Source organism: Thamnophis elegans, chromosome 2, assembly GCF_009769535.1.
Source record: "Thamnophis elegans isolate rThaEle1 chromosome 2, rThaEle1.pri, whole genome shotgun sequence".
Taxonomy (NCBI): Eukaryota; Metazoa; Chordata; class Lepidosauria; order Squamata; family Colubridae; genus Thamnophis; species Thamnophis elegans.
In genome coordinates, this window is record NC_045542.1 from 25,809,065 (window position 1) to 25,833,868 (window position 24,804).

Consider the following 24,804-nt stretch of genomic DNA (forward strand, 5'->3'; position numbering starts at 1 on the left):
CAAACGGTCACTAAATGAACTGTTGTTAAGTCGAGGACCAAAGAGGAAGCTTTGGTTTGTGGGTTTATCCTGACCCTACTTGTGCTGGTTTTGGCCAAGTGTAGGTCACTATGAAGTCTGCTACTGAGCTTGGCAAGTAAGACATTGGAAGGTAGAAGAGTTTGGCATCCAAGCCACAGCTGTAGCGAGCACGAGGGTAGCGGGAGGTCAGGGCATGTTCTATGCAATTGGTGACCAAGAAGAGGTTCTTGTTGCTGTGGTTTATGATGTTTTGTACGATCTTCAATACTGTGTGAAGAAGAAAAGAGAATGAATTCTACAATGGCTTACTAGCTTTTGATAATTCAAAGAACCAACTGCTCCTTGAGATCCAGCCTCTAACCGAGCTTTCCCTGACCTGGTGCCATTTCTATCCACAATTACCAAAGAAAAGAGTTCCGTCTGAACAGATGGGGGCAATGCAGGATTGTAAAAGACCATAAATCACTGTCAGACATGTTGCCATGGAATGTGCACTTAGAAGAGTAGTGGGGGAGAGTTTTGGCACCACATAGCTTTCCTGGAGACAGGCCAGAATAAGAAACCTGACCTGGATGGTGAGAGGAGGGAGAAGGTGTTTAGGGTAGCCATCGGTAGAATCTCTCCCAATATAGCTGTAATAGATTGTAACAGTGGTCCGTGACCTTTCCAGTTTGGTAGCCAAGTGGGTGGGGTGGGGGGAGAGATGGTTCTGTGTGAGTAGCAGTAGTACAAATGGAGCTTTCTGCATGAGCTCTCACTGCTCACACTTGGGCAAGTGGAGCTCATGCAGGTGGAGAACTGCCCTGCAGTTGCACAGCCTACTTCTGAATGGGCCATGGTGGTCCAGTGGAGGGGTTGGTTTTGTCTGAGTGCTTGCTGCTCACACAAGTGAAGCTGCCTGCATGCATGCCCACCACTCACATGGCCCACTTCTCAATGGGCCACAGCCCGGGGGTTAGGGACCCCTGAGTTAGAATATTATAGCTTTAAGCTGGTAAGGTTCTATTCATTAGTAAAGGTAAAGGTTCCCCTCACTCATATGTGCTAGTCGTTCCTGAATCTAGGAGGCAGTGCTCATCTCCGTTTATAAGTCAAACAGCCAGTGCTGTCCAAAGATGTCTCCGTGGTCATGTGGTCGAAATGACTAAACGCCAAAAGCGCACGGAACACTGTTACCTTCCCACCAAAGGTGATTCCTAATTTTCTACTTGCATTTTTACATCCTTTCGAACTGCTAGGTTCGCAGAAGCTGGGACAGGTAATGGGAGTTCACTCCATTATGCAGCACTAGGGATTCAAACCGCCAAACATTCTGACAAGCTCAGCATCTTAGCCACTGAGTCCCTCTCTGTCCATTAGGTGTAAACAAATAAAGGATGGCGTTCAGATTTTGCTCTGTCATCTCTGAACTTGAGAGACCGCCTACTGCCAATTACCTCCACTAGACCAATTAGATCCCACAGACTAGGCCTCCTCCGAATTCCATCAGCCAGCCAGTGTCGACTGGCGACTACCCGGAGGAGGGCCTTCTCTGTGGCTGCTCCGACCCTCTGGAACGAACTCCCCGTGGAGATTCGTACCCTCACCACCCTCCAGGCCTTCCGCATAGCCCTTAAAACCTGGCTGTTCCGACAGGCCTGGGGCTAAAGACTCGCTGCTCCACTTCGAATGGTATGATTGTTGTGCTTTTTTTAAACTATGCATGGTTTCTATGTTTTTTGTAACTTTGTTTGTTTTTTCCCCTCCCTTTGAGTTGTGAGCCGCCCTGAGTCCCTTTCAGGGAAAAGGGCGGCATACAAATAAAATTAAAATGAAAAAAAAAATGAAATGAAAGCTTGGACCTGACACATATCAATGCTCATAATTAGCAGTGTGAAGTCAAATTTCCTATTACTATCTTGTTTTCTCATTTAAGACAGATAATGAGCTTCTTAACTAGTTTTTATGGAACAGATATTTTTCAAGTCTTCCATGGTTTTTGAACTGTTGTAGGTTCTGCATTTGTGATACACTCACCTCCAGATAGATATATATATATATATAGATATATATATATATATATATATATATATATATATATATATATATATATATATATATATAATAAATAAAGGGAGACTAGTATAGATCTATTTCAAGCTATTTATTCTCCCTTTATTTATTTATCAGCATAAATATAACAAATATAACAAAAAGGCAACAGTAAAAAATATTGGGTTTCTGTCTGGATGGTCTCTTGTGACGAGCCTAATGACAGAGAGTGGAAGTGTGACCTTCCTCCCATACTTGGGCATACCAGGGGTTGTGACTTTAAGTATATATATATATATATATATATATATATATATATATATATATATATATATATATATATATATATATATATATATATGTTTTTTATTTTTATTTGTGCTGATAAATAAAGTCTCCCTTTATTTATTTATCCGCACAAATAAAAAAAACACAAATATAAGAAAGGCAACAGTAAAAATATTGGGTTTCTGTCGTGATGGACTCTTGTGACGAGCCGATTGACAGATGATTGAAGCAGTTAGCTTCCTCCCATAATTGGGGCTTACCAGGGGTTGTGACTCTAAATATATACACACACACACACACACGTCTCTAGTTATTCAGGTTTTCTCCCGCGTAAAATTGGAGGTGTCTTTGCGATGTTTCGACGAAGTCTCATTTGTCATCTTCAGGCTTGGTGCTTTCAGGATTGGGTTTCTGTCTGGATGGTCTCTTGTGATGAGCTGAAGGACAGAGAATGGAAGTAGTGATCTTCCTCCCATATTTGGGCATACCGGGGGTTGTAAATCTAAATAGATACCTTTCACCCTGGCCTGGCTGATAAGGAGTCGAGCTCTGTGGCTCAGTGGTTAACACATCTGCCTAAGATGCAATACAGCACAGGTTCGATTCCCAGTAAGGGTATGGCTAGCTGATGAGAGCTAAATAGCTTGAAATAGATCTATACTAGTCTCCCTTTATTTATTTATCAGCACAAATACAACATACATACATACATACATACATACATACATAGACATATATATACATACACATATACATATACTTATACACACACACATACACACACACACACACACACATATACATACACATATCTATCTAGAGCCCAGCTGCCCATATTTCAACTCACAGTTATCAAAGTATAGCTGTCCATAGACTTCTTTGGTTTCAGAAAGTGCTTTGTTCCATGAGGTCTGGAAGTTATCTATTGTAGGTTGGCTAATGCTTGTTCTGAAAGTACCTGGCTCAATAATGCTGACCTTCATCCCAAATGGAGAAATTTCACGCCTGAATAGGATAAAAAGAAAGAATAAAGAGATGCAGAACGAAGAATATATGTCTGCAAAAATCTGTTTTGAATGCTAAATTCCAAGGGTTGACTTTTTGCATATAAGGAAATAGCCAAAGACTCATTGCAGAACACAGAATAAACCTGCAGCACAATTATCATCTCTTGCTCAACTTCTATATATTTTTCCCAATAAGGGGGCAGGGAAAAGCCCTTTCAAGCAAATTGGTAAAATTTGTGGGAATTGCTTCATTTAAAGTAAACATTTCTATGGCTTTTTTCTCTTTAGTTAAAATATTACATCATGTTGGTATCAGTTTTGTGTCCACATGAATGTTTAAACAAACATTTGTTTCAACATTAGACAGAGTAAGGTATCTATTACTTGTGTATTTTAGTCTACTCTCCAAGGCTATAAAGGATTTTTGTGTCTGGCCAGATCTATGTAAGCATGAAAAAAAAGAGTCCAAAACTAACTTTTCCCACACTGGAAAGCAAATGAATGTCCTTTTTAAAAAATATGTAGAACATCCAGCTTGATGATTTACTGATGCTCTTTAGAACGATCATGTGACAAAATACAGTCAGCATTTTTCATATTGAAAAAAAAACCTGGAAAATCTTGGTCTTCTGCTGCTTTTGAGAAAAAATGGTTAGGTATACCTCTCCAGTGCCTCTGTGGACTTGTTCCTTAAAGGATTGGTGAATACAAGCAGAGTCTTCCTCCTCTTCCCCTGTTCATCCCAGGGGTGGGTTCCTGCCAGTTCTATAGAAGAGGTTCCACAAATCTACAGTGCCATTTAGAACCGGTTCCAGCTCTCTCCAGAGGAGAGGAGGAATTCTGGGAGTTGAAGTCCACAAGTCTTAAAGCTGTCAAGTTTGAACACCCCTGGGGTTTTTTCTAAAGGGTTAAGGGTGCAAGGGTCTGGTAACTTGACAGCTTTAAGACTTGCACACTTCAATGCCAGAGTTCCTGAGCCAACATGACTGGAGGAGGAATTCTGAGAGTTGAAGCCCACAAATCTTAAAGCTGTCAAGTTTGAACACCGCTGGGTTTTTTTCTCTCTAAAGGGTTAGGGGTGCAAGGGTCTTGTAACTTGACAGCTTTAAGACTTGTGTCTTAAGAATTTCTGAGCTAACATTTTGGTTGCTAAGCAAGAGCGTTGTTAAGTGAGTTTCATCACATTTTACAAGTTGGCCATGCCCACCCAGTCACATGGCCGGCAAGTCACTCCCACAAAGCAGGCCACACCTACAGAAAAGGTTCTAAAAATTTGTTTGAAACCCACCACTGGTTCATCCCAATATTAATTCTTATTAGAGGTAACACACATATACACACACACACACACTCCTCCAAGAGGTATAAAGGGAATGCAGCATTTCAGAAACCCAATGACAGGGAATGAATGGAGGAAAGGAGTGTGTGTGGCAGGGGTTCAATACTGAGGCGAGGCCCTCTGAGTGCCCCCTCAGAGCTGATAGGAGGGTATGTGTGTGTGGCCAAGTTTATCACTTTGAGTAAGCAGAGGTAAAAAAAACCACCAGGCTGACCTGGCCACTGTGAGGCTACTGTTGCAGTTCGTGAACTGGATGGCCCTGAGGGACAGAGGGAAGATCTGTTACTAAGCCAATGATCAGATAAATTAGGCTTGAGCCAGATCAAGAAAGGAGTTGAGAAAACACCTCAAGAGAGGAACTCATACCCCAATTCACATGAAAATAAATAAGGGGGGAAGGGAAGCACATTCAGGCTTGCAAGATTCTGTTACTATAGCTAGTAAAAGAAGCTTTAGGTCTACATGGTGTTTGTTTCGGCTCATTTATCCGATTGTTGCCAGGGTAACAGACCTTTCCTCTGTTCTTCAAATCCATCTTCTATATTCACTACATGAATCTATCTATCCTCCTTGTCTCCATTTCTTAGCTGAAGGAGCCAGCGCTGTCAGCATATTTTAATATTAAGTGTATTGTCACATCAGAGAATGGTTCTTTCATATTCTGAACCTCCCCAAAGCTGGTTGAGGAAATGAAAAAAGAAGGCTTCCATTAGAAAGCTCCAAAGTTTATAAAATATTTGCAGGATATGTGTTTCTGTTGGCAACAATTGTCAAGGGATGGAATGCTTTTATTGATTTATGTAACAGTATTTATAACCAGCCTCCATTGTTAGATTTTGGGCAAGATAGCACAAGCATAACATCAATAAGAATATAATGAAAAACAACATCAATGTAATGGAGTAATACAGGTAGTCCTCGACTTACAACACTTCGCTTAGTGACTGATCAGCGTTACAACAACATTGAAAAAATGACTTATGAGCATTTTTCGCATTTATGACCGTTGTAGCATCCCCATGGTTATGTGATCAAAATTTAGATGCTTGACAACTGACTCACATTTATGACGGTTGCAGTGTCCCAGGGTCACGTGATCCCCTTTTGTGACCTTCTGAAAAGCAAAGTCCGTGGGGAAACCAGATTCACTTAGCAACCATGTTACTAATTTAAGAACTGCAATGATTCACTTAACAAATGTGGTAAGAAATGTTGTAAAATAGAGCAAATTTCACTTAACAAATTTCTCACTTAGCAACATAAATTTTGGGCTCAATTGTGGCTACACATTGGGGACTATTTGTACTCAGTTGATCCCTAGAACCCGATTTAAAGCTTGTCATAATTTATTTTGGTTTTCAATAAGCACAACCAAAATAGAAAGACCTCCAAGAGTAGGGCTAATACCTCCAGATTGTAAAAATCAGGATGACCACTATGCGGTAGCATAAAGACCTAAAACTCAAATTATCTCCTTGCATGTAATTGATCAGATAACATAGCTTGTTTTGTTTTGTTTTGTTTCAGTATGTTCCATGAACCAAGCTACTCCAATTTACAATAAATATTTTATGATTTTTAGCATGTTAAATTGTAGCTTATTCAGCAAACCACAGTGCAAAGCAAGGTTTAGGACAGAAGTGCAGAAGGTAAAGCCATAGGAAAGTCTTAACTGTGGTCCCAGGAAGTTTCCCAAATCAGGTGCTCAATTACAATTTTGATATAACAGGCAAAAATGCTAAAGGCATGCCTGAATAGACTTTATTTCCACATTTCATTTTAATTAGCTTTAAAATAAATAAAATAAAACACATCTAATTTTCTACTGGTCCCATTTACTACTATTTGGACAGCACACTAGTCCAGTGTTGAAGTTCAGCTATGCCTAGACAACTTGTTCATTCCTATTTCTCCTGTTCCTCCATTTATTTGTAAATTGTTCTTATTTACTATTGTAAACTGTTTAGAGGGCTATAGAGCACTGTGAAACAGTATATAAGTCCAAGTACTATTACTATTGCTACTTGGATATTGCCTGCTTACCAAAATATTGTTCTTCCAGTGCCACTTTTATCTCAAGCAAAATACTGTATTTTTTGGAGTATAAGATGCTCCAAAGTATAAGCCGCACCTAGCTTTTGGGGAGGAAAACAAGGGGGAGGGGGAATCTGCTTCTGCCTCCCAGCAATTTGCCTCCTTGCAGCAAACAGCAAACAGTCTGTTTCAGTTTAGCCTGATTAGCACAAGAAAAAAAATCTGCCTCTGCCTCCCAGCAATTTGCCACCTTGCAGCAAACAGCCTGTTTCACTTTCAATTTCAGTATGGGCCTCCCGATGATCAGCTGTTTCAGGCTGCAGGGATTGCCATAGCCTATTGCTGCCTCCGCAAGCCCCATTTTCTGGGTTGACTGCAAGGTGGTAAATTGTTGCAAGGTACAGGCTAAAGGGTGGGAGCCGGTGGGTGGACAGGACTACACTTGGCGTATAAGATGCACCCAAATTTTCACCCTCTTTTAAAGGGGGGGGGAGTGTGTCTCATACTCTGAAAAATATGGTAAGTGCACGTTTAAATGTTTGGGACAATCCTTAACAGACACAACCATATTTCACAGCATCTGCTAGAAATCAATGCAGCTCAGACTATTTGAATCTACTTCTTTCAAAAGGAGCTGGGAAGAGATCCATGTGCTTCAACTAATCAAAAAAGAAACTTAAAGCTTACCTCAAAGTGTCTGAGAAGGCTTCCACACCATACTTGGATATGCTATACCCTCCTCCACCGCATGCTAATCTTCCCACCACACTGCTTATATTGACCAGCCTCCCTTTGGCTCTCCTCACCAGGGGCAACATCTGCAACGTCACATCAATCAGCCCAAGCAAGTTGACATCCAGCACTTTGGCAAAGTCCTCCTTCGTCAGCCATTCATTGATACCTACAGGTATACTTTTACCTGCATTGTTTACCAAGCCCCAGAGCCCTGAATAAGAAGAAAAACACACGGTCATGATTTCCCTGTCACTCTAGATCCTCACTTTGTTCAGAACTGGAGCATTACCACTGCTTTAAGGGTTGTGTGAAATATATTCATCGTCACAACCAAAATTGCCCATTTTTCCAAAACAGAAAGGGATAAGGAGAAAAGTAACAAAAAAACAATCTCAACTTAGTTCAGTGGTGGGATTCAGCCAGTTCGCACCTATTCGGGAGAACCGGTTGTTAACTTTCTAGGCAGCTTGAAGAACCAGTTGTTGGAAGAAATCTCATTTTGTTTTTTTCCCCACTTTACAGGGTTAATCCTGTAAGGAAGTCAGGAAAGAAACATTCTGATATTGTTTCTAGCCTAATCTTTTATTGCCCTGCTTACAGAAACTGCCTGTCCGGTTAACCCTTATTACATTGTAGCAGCTAAAGTTTCTTGGAAGTACGCCCAGACTTACTGTTGCCTGAGCTTCTCCAGAGTTTTATTTTTCCTATGCTGGTACTTTGCTTTGCTTCATTAGGGACTTTATGCAGCTTTAGTGGTTCCTGGCACTGTCCTTTTGGGGTGTATTTCCAAGCGACAGGATGCAAGCTTGGCACTGGTTTTTTTTAGTATAGTCTTTATTGTCATTGTACAAAATAAATACAACGAAATTGGTTTTAGCCTCATTGGTGCAAAATTATAGTGGAAACGAAACAAGAAAAAGAAAAATCTACTCATACGTTTCCGCGTGTGCATGGAGTGATTGTGGTTGTATTTAAAAGTCTGACAGCCCAAGGATAGAAACTATTTTTAAACCTATTTGTTCAGCTGGCTATACTTCAATGTCTTCTGCCTGATGGTAGAAGTGCAAAGAGACACTGACCAGGGTGTGAATCATTTCTGAGTATCTTCCTTACTCTGCTAAAGCAGTAAGACCTGGCGATGTCATCCAGTGGTGTTAAGAGCAACCAATGGTTTCTTGTTTTTCTGCCTTTCTGAGAGCAGGTGATCCTTTCTTTAAATCTGGATGATTTCTTAGGGTATCTTGTGAGGTGAGACCAGCTGATATCTTTAAGTGGTGCAAATTGATCTAAGGATTGCTTCTCCTGTTTGTGAAAGGGTGCTCTGCAATGTTCCCTCTAATTTTTTTTCAGTGTGAGCGGAAAAGTACAGTGTTTGAGCTGCACAGTTTCATGCCTGAGCACCTAAGAGAGCAACAGTTTGAACTGCTGCCACGTCTGCTGGACATTTGCGCAACCTTCCAAGTGTCAAGCGCCGACTGCTAGCAAGGTTTCAGCCTGATGAATGCCAGGCATGAAAAGTGCCACTCAAACACTATACTTTTCCACTCACCCTGAAAAAAAAGGCTCTCTGCTCAGCTTTTACATTGTTAGACTGGCTAGAGAGAGACATGGCACCAACAGCCGGGGTCTGACTCCTGGCATTTTGCAGGCAACCTGTCCTCTCCCATTCCTTTGGAATGCAACCCATCACATTTGAATTAGATTTTGCCAATTATCCTATTAAAAGATAATGCTATTATTCTAAAATATGACTAACTCAATATTAAAAACTGTAAATATTTAATGCTGATAAATAATAGCAGTAATTGTTATTTAGTATGATTAAAATCAGTATTGATATATCAATATAATATCTATCAAAATTGACAATAAACACTAAAATAACAATACAAATATATAATGTGGAATATAAATGTAATAAATATAATATATAAATGCAACATAAATGTAATAAAATAATTTATCATGAAACTCTCCCCCTTTAAAATAGTAAGATCAATTAAATAGTCTAGCAAGTTTGGACAATATGCTATATGTTATGTTACTTAAGAATATATATACCTCAGAATCAGATACAACATCCACATCATTTCCAACTGAATCGATAAAACCATATGCCATGCCAAAACTATTTTAAATAAAGATATGAAATTAATCAAGTATTGCATTTATTTTTCAAAATGAATGTAGAATTTTTTTTATTATTTAAGTTTTGTACCCTATCTTTTCTAACTAACGTTAACTTGAAAAAGATGTTACATCAGACTACAATACAAGTAATTAAATGAAGACTAAAATAAGTGTTTTGGCATATTGAGCTTTTTATATTTCTTTCTTATATTGCTTCCTTAGTTGAGAACTTGCTCCTCAGCTTACTTACGCATTAACTATTTGTTGCTTTTATGGTTTATTCATTCACTGCTCCATCTTCAGTTTTTTTCACAGGGGGCAGGGCTTCCTTCCTTCCTTCCTTCCTTCCTTCCTTCCTTCCTTCCTTCCTTCCCTCCCTCCCTCCCTCCCTCCCTCCCTCCCTCCCTCCACTCCTTTGGCCACCAATTTTGATCCAATTCTCTCTCTCTCTCTCTCACACACACACACACGTTCTTTTGGGGGGGGTTGAATTACTCCACCTCACTGCGCAAAGTCGGCGCAGCATGTGTTCGGCCCCCGCTTATGCCAAATCAAATCCGCGGCTGGTGGGACCAGGGGGTTGCATTTCAAAGCCGCCAGTCCTCTTGCTTCTTCTCCTTCACTGGCAAAGCTCCCGCTGGCGCCCCCGCCCATGGCAGTGGCGGTGGTGCCTCCCCCTCCGCTCGGAGCACCTCAGCTGGGCTCTGGGTTACCCCTGCCGCCGCCTCCACCTCTGCCGCTTTCCTACTAGCTCCCGCGGCCTCAAAAGCACGGCAAAGGAGGAAGGGGGAGGGATAACGCGGGGGTCAGCTCAGGTGCTCCGCGTGGAGGGAGAGGCACCACTTCCACGGGCGGCTCATCAAAACAAGTCTGGGGAGGTCCTTTGGGGGGGGCAGTTCTAGCCGCCTGCAAAGGACTTCCCCACATTTGCTTTGGTAGAAATCTCTGCGCGGCAGTTAGAAACTGCTGTGCGGGGGTTTCTTTCCACGTGCGCGGCCGCGCAGCCGCGCACCTTAGAGGGAACAGTGGTGCTCTGTCAGTTCACCAAGCACAGGAGTTCCTTGTCTATGGGGATTTGTCAGTCATCCAGGTCATGGCTGTCCCAAAGGTGGTTTTTTTCAAGAGGCAACTGGACTTTCTTGATTTTCAGAAAGTCCAGCTGCCTCTTCAAAAAGCACTTTTGGTGTTTTTGCATTGCTTTGGAGTGGTCAAGGGACATGATTGCTCACTGATAGTAAGATCTTAAAAAAGGAGGTAGGGGGGTGGATCCAATTTTCTTTAATTTTCTTTCATGATAATAAAACTTAGTAACATGGCACCATGCTTGAAGTTTATTTAGATATCTGTGTCACGTACTAATTTTCTTGTGGTCCTGATAAGCTTGTGAGCCTTGAACCTGGGTCCCTTATATAATTTGTTAATTTGTCACTTTAGCTCGGCATTTTGTAGCCCAAATATGCCCACCCACTTTCAAGAGAGCTTAATGATCTCTTAACTAAAGGGTTTCACTTTATGAGTAAGAGTTGGCTGCTGATAGTTATTATTGCATATTAACTATTTTAATTCCTCAAAGTGTTCTGACATCCTGCCTGATTTGTAACTCCGGCTTGCAGGTATTTCTAATCTAATGATTGATATTTAGAGCAGCTTTTTGGAAGTAAATAAGCTTTTTGTATTTTTGTACAGGTAATTCTTGACTTACAACAGTTCATTTAGTAACCAAAGTTACAATGGCACTGAAAAAAGTGACTTATGACCGTTTTTCACACTTACGACTGTTGCAGCATCTCCATGGTCACAAGAGACGAGGTGAAGCACCCCTCGACGTGTTTGATGTCGAGTGGCCATGTCCACCGAATCACATGACCACCCAGCCACGCCTACCCAGCTGGTCATTAGGGCAGAGAATCGGTTGCTAAATTATTTGAATCTCACCACTGGGAATGTTGCTTGAGGGGAGGGAAGTGATGATGACACTTATGTCGTGATGTCAGAGGAATGACAAAATTTAGACATTGCATCATTTATTTGTACAAGTGTCATAAAGCAGGCTTTATTGTATAGCTAGCATTGTGTGTCTATCTGATGCAAGTGTAGTGTCTCCTTTAGATGACTCCTACAATGCTTCCTCAGAGGCCGGCTCGAGGGAGAAGGAGAACATTGCATGGATGAGATAAATGACTTACTCCTGTTCTCCGAAACTGTTTAGATTAAGGTAGAATTTCCTAACTGCTGCTTTTAAAGAAAATTTAAATAAAAAAGAGTCTGTCTTCACTTTAGCCACCTAACGTTTGTCATTTTTATCGTGACAATGCTGGATTCTCATGTTAAATTCGCTTACTGCCAAAGACATAAAACACTTTATCCTAGCAGCTAATATTTGAAATCAAGTGTTGGCACAATGGGGACCAATTGTGTGACCACAATTGGGACCAGAATTTCCATTGTTAAGCAAGGTGGTTGTTAAGTGAGTCATGCCTGATTTTATAACCTTTAATGCAGTCAAGTGAATCACACAGTCGTTGAGCGAGTCTGGTTTTCCCCATTGCCTTTGCTTGTTGGAAGCTTGTTACAAAGGACAATTATGTGACTCTGAGACACTGCAACTGTCATAAATAGACTCCGGTTGTTAGGCACCCACATTTTGTGGGGATGCTGTGAAGGTCATAAGTGCAAGGACCAATTGTAAGTTACTTTTTCAGTGCCATTGTAACTTTGAACAATTGCTAAATAAATGATTGTACGTCAAGGGCTACCTGATCCCAAGTCCCTTGATCTACATACATACAATAAATATGGGCAGAGTATTAATATAAATAGAAGGAGTTGGTTACCTTTGTCCCCCACACAAGTTTTCACCCATTCGGTCGCTGCTGCAACATTCTCAGTGCTGGTGACATCCAGCAGGGTGGTTTTCAACCTGTCCGATGTGAGTCTCTCCAATTCCTGTGCTCCCTTCTCAGTGAGACAAGCAGCCAACACCCGCAGGCCCTGAGCATCCAACTGCCTGGCTAGCTGGTTCCCAAAGCCAGAATCACAGCCGGTAATGAAGACATACTTTTCTGTCAGTTTCTCCACTGTCTGTCTCTCCCGGTACCATCGGCGAAGGAAATAAAGTCCCACCAGGACAGCTAGATAGAGCCACATAGCTGAAACCTACCAGGAAGAAGCAAACTTTGTGAAGGAATAGGGAGAGATGCATCTCGCAAGTTTGGGAGGACACAGAATTTCTATTTGAGCTTGAGTTTGAGTTTAATTTTATTTTTAGGCCGCCCAATCCCGGAGGACTCCGGGCGGCTTATAGCGAGGGGAAAAAAAACAATAAAAAAAATAAGAATAAAAAAAAGACAGATTAAAAAACAACATGGATACATTCGTTTCGGTTGGGGCTGGACCTCAACAATGCCGGAATAGCCAGGTCTTGACAGCTTTTCTGAAGGCCATGAGAGTGGGTAAGGTCCGGATTTCTGGAGGTAGTTCATTCCAAAGGGTTGGAGCAGCCACAGAGAAGGCTCTCCTCCGAGGAGCCGCCAGCCGACATTGTCTGGCTGATGGCATCTGAAGGAGGCCCACCCTGTGGGATCTTACTGGCCGTTGGGAGGAGTGTGGCAGTAGGCGGTCTCGCAGGTATGTTGGCCCTAAGCCATGTAGGGCTTTAAAGGTAATAACCAACACTTTGAATTGCATCCGGAGACCAACAGGTAGCCAGTGCAGCTCGCGGAGGATAGATGTAACATGGGTGTATCTAGGTATACCCAATATCGCTCGCGCGGCTGCATTCTGGACTAATTGCAGTCTCCGAACACTTTTCAAGGGTAGCCCCTGTAGAGCATGTTGCAGTAATCCAGCCTTGAGGTGACTAGGGCGTGAGTGACAGACTAGAGTTCCTCCCGATCCAAGTAGGGCCGCAATTGATGCACCAGGCGAACCTGGGCAAAGTCCCCCCTGGTCACAGCCGACAAATGGTGTTCCAGTGTCAGCTGTGAATCCAGGAGGACCCCCAGATTGCAAGCCCTCTCTGAGGGGTGTAGGTTTTCACCCCCCCTAGGATCAAGGATGGACTGTCTGGGCTGTCCTTCGGGGGCAACATCCATAGCCACTCAGTTTTGTCGGGATTGAGTATGAGTTTGTTTACCCCTATGCAGATCCTAACAGCCTCCAGGCACCGGCACATCACGTCCGCCGCTATACTGAGCTGGCACGGGGCAGAGAGATATAACTGTGTATCATCAGCATACTGATGATACTTAACCCCGTGCTGTCGAATGATCTCACCCAGCGGCTTCATGTAGATGTTAAATAGGAGGGGGGACAAGACCGAACATTTAAGGGGCCTAGGGGTCGACCTGTCACCCGACCAACACCGACTGCAACCTGTTAGAGAGGTAAGAGGAGAACCACCGTAGAACGGAGCCTCTCACTCCCACCTCCTCCAACCGTCGCAGAAGGATACCATGGTCGATAGTATCGAAAGCCGCTGAGAGGTCAAGAAGCACCAGGATAGAGGAATGACCTCGATCCCTGGCCCACCAGAGATCATCAGTCAGTGCGGCCAAAGTGGTTTCTGTGCTGTATCCAGGCCTGAAACCCGACTGAAAGGAGTCTAGATAATCTTTGGTGAGTTACTCTTGGGGGTGGGAAGATAAAAGACCATTCCCATTGATGAACTGAACTTCTTTTCAGCCCCATTGCAACACTGAATGATTACTAAATGAATGGTTGTAAATCAAGGACCACTTGAGTCCAAGCCCCTTGATCTACGTACACAAGTACAGCCATTAAGTCCTTCCGTCAGTGCAAAATTTCATCAACACAAAATTTACCTCCTCCTTTGCTTTGTTACTGTGTTTCCCCAAAAATATAACCTTTTCAGAAAGTCTAGCTTGATTTTTACACATGTGCCCAATATAAGCCCTACCCCCAAAATAAACCTTAATTAAGATCCTGCCCACTCCAGGGTGCACGGGTAAAAGTTAAGCTAGGGTGGAGATAGATCGATCCAGAGCTCTGTTATTGGCTGTAGAGGCCTTTCCTAAAGGACTCTTTATCTGATAATGGAGCTCCAGATTGATCTGGACTTCTGTTATCGGCTGCTGAGGCCTTCAGGAAAGCCTTGCTGGCCTCTGAAGAAATCTCTGAAGGCCTCTGACAGCGAAAAGGAGGCCATGTGTGTGTTTGTGTGTGTGTGTGTGTGTGTGAGGTGAATCAATGGACGACATCTCCCCTCCCAAATAAGACCAGGTGCCTTTTTGGGTGACAAAAAGGGTCTTATTTCCAGGAAAACATGGTATTTTCCATCTTCTGGCTCAATTCCTAGTATCTACATCACCCTCCAAGGAAATTCTGAGTGGATTTTATACACGTTGAGACTGCCCTTGAATTGTGTCAGGATAAAGGGGAAAATGAAACTCAACACCAGATAGCTCTGGGCGACATAGACGTTCTCATTCATAGCTTGCAGACAGGGCTGGAGGCAACATGGCAAAAGGCTATAACAAATATGTTGTCGGGGTAGATTTGCACGATTCTTTAATGTCAGGGGAACAAGGAGAAGGTTTGTTAAACAAATACTGAGAAATAAAATAGCTGTGGATTGTCCTAAAAAAAGTTCATAATGCAATTGTCTTGGAAAGAGATTATGCCATTAGCTCAACTATGACTAAATGCTAAGAGATATTCATTATATTTGAATTAAATATAATATTTAATTTGAACATAATTTATTAAGAAATATGCAAAGAAGTTAGCAGATGGCAAAACTGACTGCTTTGATTAAAGAAATGACACTTTCTAGGTTTGTTTCCATTTAGAAACTACTCTTGGATCTTTTGTTTGAAACTGAAAATAATAAGATTTTAACTTTAGGTTTTCATAGTTAGGTATGTTGATTAGGAAGTATTGTTGACGATGAAATGTAAGTATTGTTTGCTGCAGTTCATTCTAGATCAAAGAGACATTAATTTATAGTTTCTATCTGTGTAGAAGAAAGTCAGAAGTTCCTTTATTCCTACAGCTTTTTGTGTTATTGTTGCTTGCACTCCCTAATGTCCCCTTTCCTTGCTTTTTTTGTATTGAATTTGAAGTTTTGAATTAAAAAAGAGAAATATACAACTATTGAAAAATCTCATTTCCATCCAAAACTGCATCTTGATGAAAGAGAAGCACAAGTGGCAGAAAAAATTAGAGCAGGCTTTGATCATTTGATTTGTTGGGAAGACAACTAATATTATGAGTAATTTATCCCACAGTCATACCTGTACTTACTAGACTGGGTTTGAAGGATCAGAGGCAGTCTTCCAAAGAAACTTCATTAGAGAGGGTGCTTATTTATATTAGAAGCTCACTTACCCTACTGGAAATGTCCATGGGCTTAATTTAATATTTCTCCCCTTTGATGTAAAATCTCTTTTCCACTTTCTTCTTCACAATTATCACCGTAATATTTTTTTCTTAATTTATATGCTGCGTTTCCCTGAAGGCTCTTGGTCATGGGTGTCAAATTCAAGGCCTGTGGGATGCTTAAATCAGGCCCACAGGGTCGCCTGGAAATAGCGATGGACTGGACCACGGTGCCTCTGGCAGCAAAAAGAGAGTGTGGCGTGTGTGTGTGTGTCATGCATGCCTCCCCTGCACCCTGTTTTGGCCAGCAGGGTGCTGTAGGAGGCATTCCCCACTCCCCAGCCGGCCTGTTGAGAACTACAGTGCTCATCTGGCCCTTGAAGAAATCCAGTTTGACATCCCTGCTCTAGGTGACCTGGACAATCTGGAACTGTGCCGCCTGCAATATGATCTAAGCACAGTATACAAAATTGTCTGCTAAAACGTCTTATCTGTCAATGACTTCTTCAGCTTCAACCTCAATAATACACGGGCAAACAATAGATACAAACTCAAGGTAAACTGCCCAAACTCAATTGGAGAAAATATGACTTCAGCAAGATTGGTTAACACCTGGAATGCTCTACCTGACTCCATTGCTACATCCTCTAGCCCTCACAGCTTCAACCTTAAACCGTCTACCGTGGACCTCACTAAGCGTAAGGTTATTACTCTAAGATGTCCGTAAAAGGGGCGTGCATAAGCATGCATAAGTGTGCCTAATGTCCCTGCCCTACTGTCACCATTTATTTGTATTCATTTCTTTTGTTCAGATCCATGTTTATATTTATACCTACTATCTTGTACATATTTGACAAACTAATAAATACAAATACAAAATACAAGGCATCCTAAGCCAACCCAGCAACCCCAGAAGAAGAAAAACAGGAGTCATCTACAATATGCTGTGTAGGAACTTCAACAACCACCATGTAGGACAAACAGGCAGAAGACATGAACCGGCAGTCAGAAGGCATGATGAAAATTCTTTCATTTCACATCCTATAGACAGATCTAAACATAATTTCAATTGGGAAAATGTGCAAATCTTAGAGCAGGCCAAGTCTAAAAATGCCAGGGAATTTTTAGAAACCTGGCACTGAGAAATCAGTCATCAATGGACACATAGACATTAATGACATCTACAGACTATGTAAAAGAGACAATCAACCAGCCCAAAAGAGAACAAAAAGACTCCCAACACCTCTCCACCAGTAATCAGCACCAAGAACAGCATAGATTAACTCCAAAGTTAACTTCAAACCAACAGTCAAATAAGCTAAATACCCCAGTCAAGAATCTGCCAGAGCCATCAGTAAACAGCCCAACCAAAGAATCTCTAAGACCGGCAAAACCACACAGACAGGCAAAACCAGAATATAACTGCATTCCTTACTAGCACTGATAATATTACCTAATTAGGGTCATGAAACGTTTGCAAGAAAACTCAGGGGGCACCAAGGATCCCTCAAAAGCACCGACTACCAATTTTTTCAGTGGAGCAAAGTATAACATAAAATTACAGCCTCAGCTTTTTACTTCATCAACTTAAGAAATACTACCAACAGACTATATTAATCAGCAAAACCCAAGGTCTTTTCTCTAATTCAAGGAGTCAGTTATGGATATCCAGATATTTAGAGGGCCACCTTTCTGTGTTTTTATTTAATAATACATATGGACATCGTAGAATAAATTCATCACCTGCAAGACAAGATCTGTGGCTCTGCAGCTGAAGAAAATAAACGTCTCCCCAAAGCTTCTCAAACAGCTAAATCTGAATGCGTTTTTGGAACATCCAGTACTTTCGTTAAAATAACATTTTAACAGCTTCTACCTTAAACTGTCTACCATGGACCTCACCCGATTCCTAAGAGGTCGCTAAAGGAGACAGTGCATAAGCGCACCAGTGTGCCTTCCGTCCCTGTCCTACGGTCCCCCATTTATTTGTACTCATTTCCCTTGCTAATGTCCACGTTTATACTTATACCTGTTGTCCTGTACGTTTGACAAATTAAATAAAATAAATGAAAAAATAACATTTTGGCGTGCCGTTTCCAAGAGCCAAAAAGCTGACAATCCCTTCTTCTCTCGGCTATCCTGTCCTTTCCTTCTATTCAGTCTCCCCAAGGTTGCGTTCACTCCCACTTTTTCTTTTACATGCCTAGATCGAAATAGGGTCCCACTTGATGGATTCTCCCTTCCCTCTCAACGCTATTTAGATAGGTTGGAGGGGCGAAGAAATCCCAGTAATGCAGAGATTCGTTGCATACACACTTTCCCAACTTCCCCCCCCTCCGTCCTAGGCAATTAGAAATTCCCCGCCCGAGGCTTTTCTCCACCTAAGGCGGGATTGCATCTCTCAAAAGTGTAAAAGAAAGAACGGCCTGCTTTCTGGTGAACTTTTTGCCAAAGCAAAATATGCATTTGCTGCGTGTCCCACTGGTTAGGGTCCGTGTGACTCACCTGCAGTTAAATTAAGTGCGATCTTCGCAGCTTTAGACCTTGGAACAGCGGCCGCTTTTCTTAGCTCCTCTCCCCACTTATACCACTCACTGCCCATCCCTCCCCTCCGGTACAGAGGCGGGCAACGGCACTGGAGACATCGCAATGGCCACCAACGGGGCTCCTCCCTTTGCTTGAACTTCGTCTCAAGCAAATTGGACCAAGTCTGCTTCAGAGAAAGGGTCTCTTCTCGGAAGAAGAAGAAAAAAATCTCCATCCTCGTAGACTTCGGAGACCAATTGCAAGCCCTCCTCCTTCGGCGGATGTCTACCGAACAGATGCCCCCATTCATCCGACAGAGCAGGGAAAAGCAGGCGGCGAGCTCCCCAAAGCCTCGACTACGCAGAATCAGAGGTCCCCAACGGGGCCCATAAACCGCACTACTTGTACAGTACTATCTATAGGCGGGCTCCTTTGGCACACGGAAAACTCCCTCACTTATTCAACTCTGTGTTTGGGTAAATCTAAGGGTGTGTGTGATTTCAGTATATACTATACTATAAAGTATATACACATGTTCTCCTCCTTCAATTATTTCTAAAAGTAATCAAGGCGGGATGTAACTAAATACAACAAATAAATACGTGCCCCAAATACTTCCCTCTGTGGTGAATCGGCCAATTTTGCCGTTTCATGTCCTCAAAATGCCAAAGCATGCACAAGAAGGTTGGAAAGCCCGGGCATATGTATAAAAATGCAGATATGGGAAACTGCAGAATTACCCCATCAATTTACTTACAAATAACAAGGCAGCTTTTAAAAATTGCCTTTAAAACCATGACAAACCACAAAGGAAAAACAAAACACAAAAGAGAGAAATACATTTATTGTAAAAAAAAATCAATTTAAAAACTAAAAATACAATAATAAAAAAAGAAAGCTACATTATTTTAGCATGTTGAAAGAAATGTCCTTGTGGGTTCGGCTCCAAGTGGGGAAAAAGGACACTGGAGACATGGAGGCTGCTTGGAAAGATGGTTTTAATGGTGGACAGGACCACATGGCTTGAGTCGCGTACAGAAAAGGTGATCACATGCTTCAATGTTGGTGGAGAAAAGAGAAGGGTGGACTGAGATGCTGAGGCCTGGGATTTATGCCCTCTCTGGCCTTTGATCTTTAGGCTGCGTTTTGAATCCAGGTTTGGTTGAGCTCTCAGACCCCATGTGGCGAGTTGAGTAAAGTGCCGATATTATCATGCCTTAATCCCATCTTCCTGGAGCTGAAGTGGAGAAGTCTTTATTATGTAAAGAATCTAGCTTGGCCTTCTTAATGGCCCATTGACAAAAGGGGGGTGGGAGGCAGGAAGCTGCAGGAAATTTCTCTTTAAAACGTTTTTCCCTTTCACATCCGGGGAAATATAATATTCTACCTTTTCAACATCCTAGGATATTTCATTTCTCTGGGAGATGGCTGAGTGATAACTTCCCACAAGTAGTAATTAGTTACCATTCTATATATAGTTATTCAGTGCAATTAATGTTCAAGTGCACATATATTTCTAATGCATTTATATAACAGGTTTTTAAAAAAAACTTATTGTATTTTACATAAATCCATCTTTCATTATACTTGTTCATATAAAGTCTACAACTATAGGGAATTCATTCATAGGTGGCAATTGTGATCAGGCAGCTTTTTATTTTTATTTTTTTGCTTTATTTAACCCCTCGTATCTTTTCCTACAGGAAAATCCTTTTTGTGCCACATGGACCCCATTAGATTCAGGGTGAACAGGGCTTGAAACCAGTGACGTGCGGTGAGGTTTACGGCTGGTGAGGCAAAAAGAAAGCGGCAGGACGCCTCTATGTTGGACATAGCAGTGGGGCGGCCAAAAGCTGCTTTCTTTCTTTTAAAAGAAAGCCGCTTTCTGCCACCCTGCCGCTATGTCCGACATAGAGGCGTCCTGCTTCTATGTAAGACATAGAGGTGGGGCGGCCAAAAGCCGCTTTCTTTCTATGTCTGACATAGAGGCGTCCTGCCTCTATGTCGGACATAGGTGGCAGGGCGGGCAAAAGCCACTTTCTAGAAAGAAAGAAAGTGCCAGCCCGCCAGCAGACCCCTCTGCTGGCGGGCTGCCCCGACACAGAGAAAGAAAGCTGGTGGGCTGCCGTCCCTGCCTCTCCTACCCGCTTTCCTCTGAGTGAAGAAAGAAACACTGCCCTTACACAGAGAAAGAAAGCTGGCAGGCTGTCCTCCCTGCCTCTCCTACCCCCTTCCCTCTAAGTGAAGAAATAAACACACGGACACACAAACACACACAAATTACTTACAATTACTTACAAATTACATTTTGAATTCCTCCCCCGCTCCAAACTACATACCTTTTCCAGCTGTTTCACAATCACAGAGGATTTCAACTCTGCTCTTGCCTGCCATCATGAAAATGTAAAAATATAAAAGAAAAAAGGCAAGAGCTGTTGAGGTCAGGCTGGGTTAGCTGCTGCCAGAGTCCCCAATGGATGACTCTGCTTAACTGTTTAAAAAAGCCTCTGAAAAAACGCCCTCTACAGGAGGAGGCAAGAGAACCATGTGCCTCATCTACATAAGGAATTTTTCGGCTTTTAACCCTTGCTTAACTCTGCTCGGACTTGGACTCAAAGCACAACCTAAAGAGTTGCCCCTGCATAGGCCCATGGGGGACTTCACAACCAATCAGAATACATTTCTTACACAGGAACAGGAAACAGAGAGGTGGGGCTGAACAAAGTATTAAAAACCCAGCAAGCCCCTTTTCTCTCTTTTCTTCTTCATCAAACATCTTGAAACGTGATCACCTTTTTCCCCAGGACCTAAAGCCATGTGGTCCTGTTCATCATTAAACCATCTTTCCAAGTAGCCTCCATGTTTCCAGTATTATTTTTCCCCATTTGGAACTGAACCTAGAATAGCAGTAGACTTATATACCGCTTCATAGGCCTTTCAGGCCTCTCTAAGCGGTTTACAGAGAGTCAGCATATTGCCCCCAACAATCTGGGTCCTCATTTTACCCACCTCGGAAGGATGGAAGGCTGAGTCAACCCTGAGCCGGTGAGATTTGAACCGCTGACCTGCTGATCTAGCAGTAGCCTGCAGTGCTGCATTTAACCACTGCGCCACCTTGGCTCTATTGGAACTATTGGCTAGCAGCGGAAAAAGCACATTAAAAAAATCAGAATATTTAAGAAGAGAAATTTTTTGAAAGAAAATTAAGGAAAAGAAAAGTGAAATCTCAAAGTGAAGACGTGGTATTTAAGGCATTTAAAAAAATACTCGAATTCGATTGTCAGACTCCCATGGGGCCATGCAAGGGCAACTCTCTAGACTGTGTTTTGAATCCAGGTTTGGTTGAGTTCTCAGATGCCATGTGGTGAGTTGGGTAAAGAGCTAATAGTATCATGCCTTAATCCCATCAACCTGGAGCTGAAGGGGAGAACTCTTTATTATGTAGAATAGCCTGGCTTGGGCATTTTAATGGCCCATTGACAAAAGGGGGGGCAGGAAGCTGCAGGGAGCTACTTTGTCTTTAAAACATGTTTCTCCCTTTTCACATCCAGAGAAATATAATATTCTGCCTTTTCAATATTTCCTAAGATATTTCATTTTTGTAGAAGGAGGGCTGGATGCTAACTTCCTACAAGGCAATGAAAAGGCAGCCCTACCTTGGTCTCACATCCAAAGTAATTACAATTTTGGGTGAAAAAAATATGTATAATATCCTTAACCTCAATTGATGTCTGGTTAATTTTCTTAGAATCCCAACGTGGGAAATGAGCAAAGAAAGAGAAGAGGTCTCATGCTTCTGGCACTTCATTTCTGTATTGTGCAAATCAGAAAATATCAGAGGAAAGTTAGCACTACTTCTTGCATCTTTTTTTTTATTGCATAAAAATCTCAATATGCCATTTCACACCAGGCCTCTTCAGTTTGGATTCCGCCTTCAAAAGATGCCTGGCTCGCTCCCACTCCCATTTGCTTAGAAGCACCTTGGGAGATAGAGTCCTATTATTGTAGATCTCATTTCATCTGATTGCTAGTCACACTGTTTCAATGCATATTCATAAACATTGCTCATATTGCAATTTTTTTGAAGCGAGGGTTACTAAAATGTCATTTTTCAGATGACCTAATAGGCATCCGTCCTTATGCAGCAAATTATTTTTGCAAAATCAACAAATCATTCTATTGTCACAAAATATACATTATTGCATTTGGGGTTTCAAGCAGTGACATGCAGTCAGGGGAGGCAGGGCCTCTCCACTGTCATCATGAAAAGAAAATTAAAAGGAAAAAGGCTGAGGTAGTTGCTGCCAGAGTCACAGTGGATGACTCTGCTTAGTGCTTAACTGTTTAAAAAAGGATCTAAAAAAGTGCCCTCTACAGGAGGAGGTGGGAGAAACATGAGCCTCATTTAGTCTATCTTTATGATCACTCGAGCAGAGTTAAGCAAGCCGAAAAATTCCTTATGTAGATGAGGCACTTGGTTCTCTCGCCTCTTCCTGTAGAGGGCACTTTTTAAAGAGGCTTTTTTAAACAGTTCAGCAGAATCATCCATTGGGGACTCTGGCAGCAGCTAACCCAGCCTGACCTCAACAGTTCTTGCCTTTTTCCTTTTATATTTTTACATTTTCATCATGTCAGACAAGAACAGAGTTGAATCCTCTGTGAAACAGCTGGAAAAGGTATGTGGGTCGGAGGGAGGGGGAGGAATTCAAAATTAATGTAATTTGTAAGTAATTGCATTATTGTAAGTAATTTGTGTGTGTATGTTTGTGTGTATTTTACCCGCCTCTACTGGTGCGCGGGCTGGCACTTTTTTTAATGTCGGACGTAGCGGCAGGCTTTTTGACATAGCAGCAGGCCAGGGCTTTTGGACATAGCGGCATGGCGGCTTTGGCCTCTAGCGCCGGGGCGGCAGGGCGGCTTTGGTTCCATCCAGCATTGATTCTTTGAAGCTTTCCATAGGTCCTCTCTGCTTTTAAAGTCTTCCGTTGGTCTAAGGAAGTTTTTCCTCTATGGCGGACACAACGCTGGGGCGTCCAAAAGCCTCTATGGCGGACATAGCGCCGGAGCAGTCAAAAGCCTCTTTCTTGAAAGCGGCTTTTGCCCGCTGTCAAGAAACAGGCTTTTGGCCACTCCGGCGCTATGTCCGCCATTAGAGGCAGGACGCATCTCGCCTCTAATGGTGGACATTGCACCAGGTCTTTTGGACGTCCAAAAGCCCTGCCACTGTGTCTGCCATTAGAGGCGTCCCACATCTATGGTGGACACAGTGGCGTGGTGTCCAAAAGGAGCGAAGGGCGAGGGAGGCTCCCGCGGGGTGCTACTGAGCCAGGAGCGCTGCTGCTAGGCTCGCTCTTACTGTGGACGGTGGTGGCATCTGCGCTCCGCTCGGGCTGGGCAACCGCGATGTCGGAGGTGCAGTTGAGCCCCCGCGGCGAAGTGGGCGAGGGGGCGCTGCTGGGCTTCGCCTGCCACCTGCAGGACACCAGAAGCTTTGGGCTGGGGGGCGCCGGCAAGCATGGCTCCAAACTGGCCCAGATCAGATGCAGCAAGTGCTGTAAGAGAGGCAGAGGAGGGAGGGGGGAAGAGACGACCCCCCCACAACGGCCCCTCTGCAACTTTGCCAGCAGGGTGGGGGGCTTGAGACTGCCCCCCTCCCTTCCTCCTGCGGGACGCCTCTATGTCGGACACAGGGCGGCTTTTGCCCACTTGCCTCACCCGCCATAAACCTCACTGCACATCACTGGTGCTTACTGTCCCTGTCCTACTGTCCCCACTTATTTGTATCCACTTCCTGTATTCATAATCATGTTTATACTTATATCTCTTATCTTATACATGCTTAACAAAATAAATAAAATAATAAATAAATAAATATCATGCAAAGCACACTTCAGTTTTATCATCTCAAATAAAATTTTATTCCAGAAAATATTTTTTTCAAGCTTTTTTAAAATTTATTTTTACTAACAAAAAACACTGATCAAAAATGTCATCGGAAATGTGTGGTGGTTTCTTTCTTTTCTAGAAGTTGTTGCTAGGATTCTGTATAATTCATAAGCCTTTCTAGGCCAGATCATACAGCTGCACCTTCTGTTATTATTTCTAGAAGACTCACTCAGGCCAATTAGTGTTGCAAGGCAACTTAAGCTATATGACCCAACAGTTCAGAGCTGATGAAATATTATTGGCTCTCTTTTTAGGTATAGATAATTCTGCATTATACAGGCAGTCCTCAACGTATGACATCAATTCAGCTCAACATTTCTATTGCTAAGCGAGATATTTGTTAAGTGAATTTTGCCCCATGTTATGACCTTTCCTGCCACAGTTATTGAGTGAATCACTGCAGCTGTT

At 42.6% G+C, this 24,804-nt stretch overlaps 1 protein-coding gene and 1 long non-coding RNA gene across 5 annotated transcripts in view; one reads left to right on the forward strand and one right to left on the reverse strand.

Annotated features, from left to right (window-relative positions):
• On the reverse strand, positions 1–18,789 carry LOC116504065 (17-beta-hydroxysteroid dehydrogenase type 6-like). Of its 4 annotated transcripts, none has more exons than XM_032210897.1 (5): positions 18,430–18,780; positions 12,420–12,741; positions 7,408–7,666; positions 3,188–3,345; positions 1–288 (listed from the first exon to the last, which is right to left on the reverse strand). In XM_032210897.1, the coding sequence occupies exons 2-5, from the start codon at positions 12,730–12,732 to the stop codon at positions 65–67; spliced, it is 954 nt and encodes a 317-aa protein (XP_032066788.1). In that variant the 5' UTR covers positions 12,733–12,741; positions 18,430–18,780; the 3' UTR covers positions 1–64. The 4 variants fall into 4 exon arrangements, with proteins under 4 accessions (XP_032066788.1, XP_032066785.1, XP_032066786.1 ...); XM_032210894.1 differs by lacking the exon at positions 18,430–18,780 and adding an exon at positions 17,251–17,367; XM_032210895.1 differs by lacking the exon at positions 18,430–18,780 and adding an exon at positions 15,934–16,130.
• The window catches only part of LOC116504067, a 22,811-nt gene continuing 8,554 nt past the window's right edge, over positions 10,548–24,804 (forward strand). The window contains exon 1 of the long non-coding RNA XR_004254763.1: positions 10,548–10,839. This is a non-coding gene — a long non-coding RNA (uncharacterized LOC116504067). The remainder of the gene's footprint in view (positions 10,840–24,804) is intronic.

Coding starts and splice junctions, on each gene's coding strand:
- LOC116504065 (XM_032210894.1), bottom strand. CDS start 17,352: ATGCAGTTATATTCTGGTTTTGCCTGTCTGTGTGGTTTTGCCGGTCTT. Junction 3,346..7,407: donor GCCTTCTCAGACACTTTGAG/GTAAGCTTTAAG, acceptor TATCCTATTCAG/GCGTGAAATTTCTCCATTTG. Junction 289..3,187: donor ACAGCTATACTTTGATAACT/GTGAGTTGAAAT, acceptor TTCTTCACACAG/TATTGAAGATCGTACAAAAC.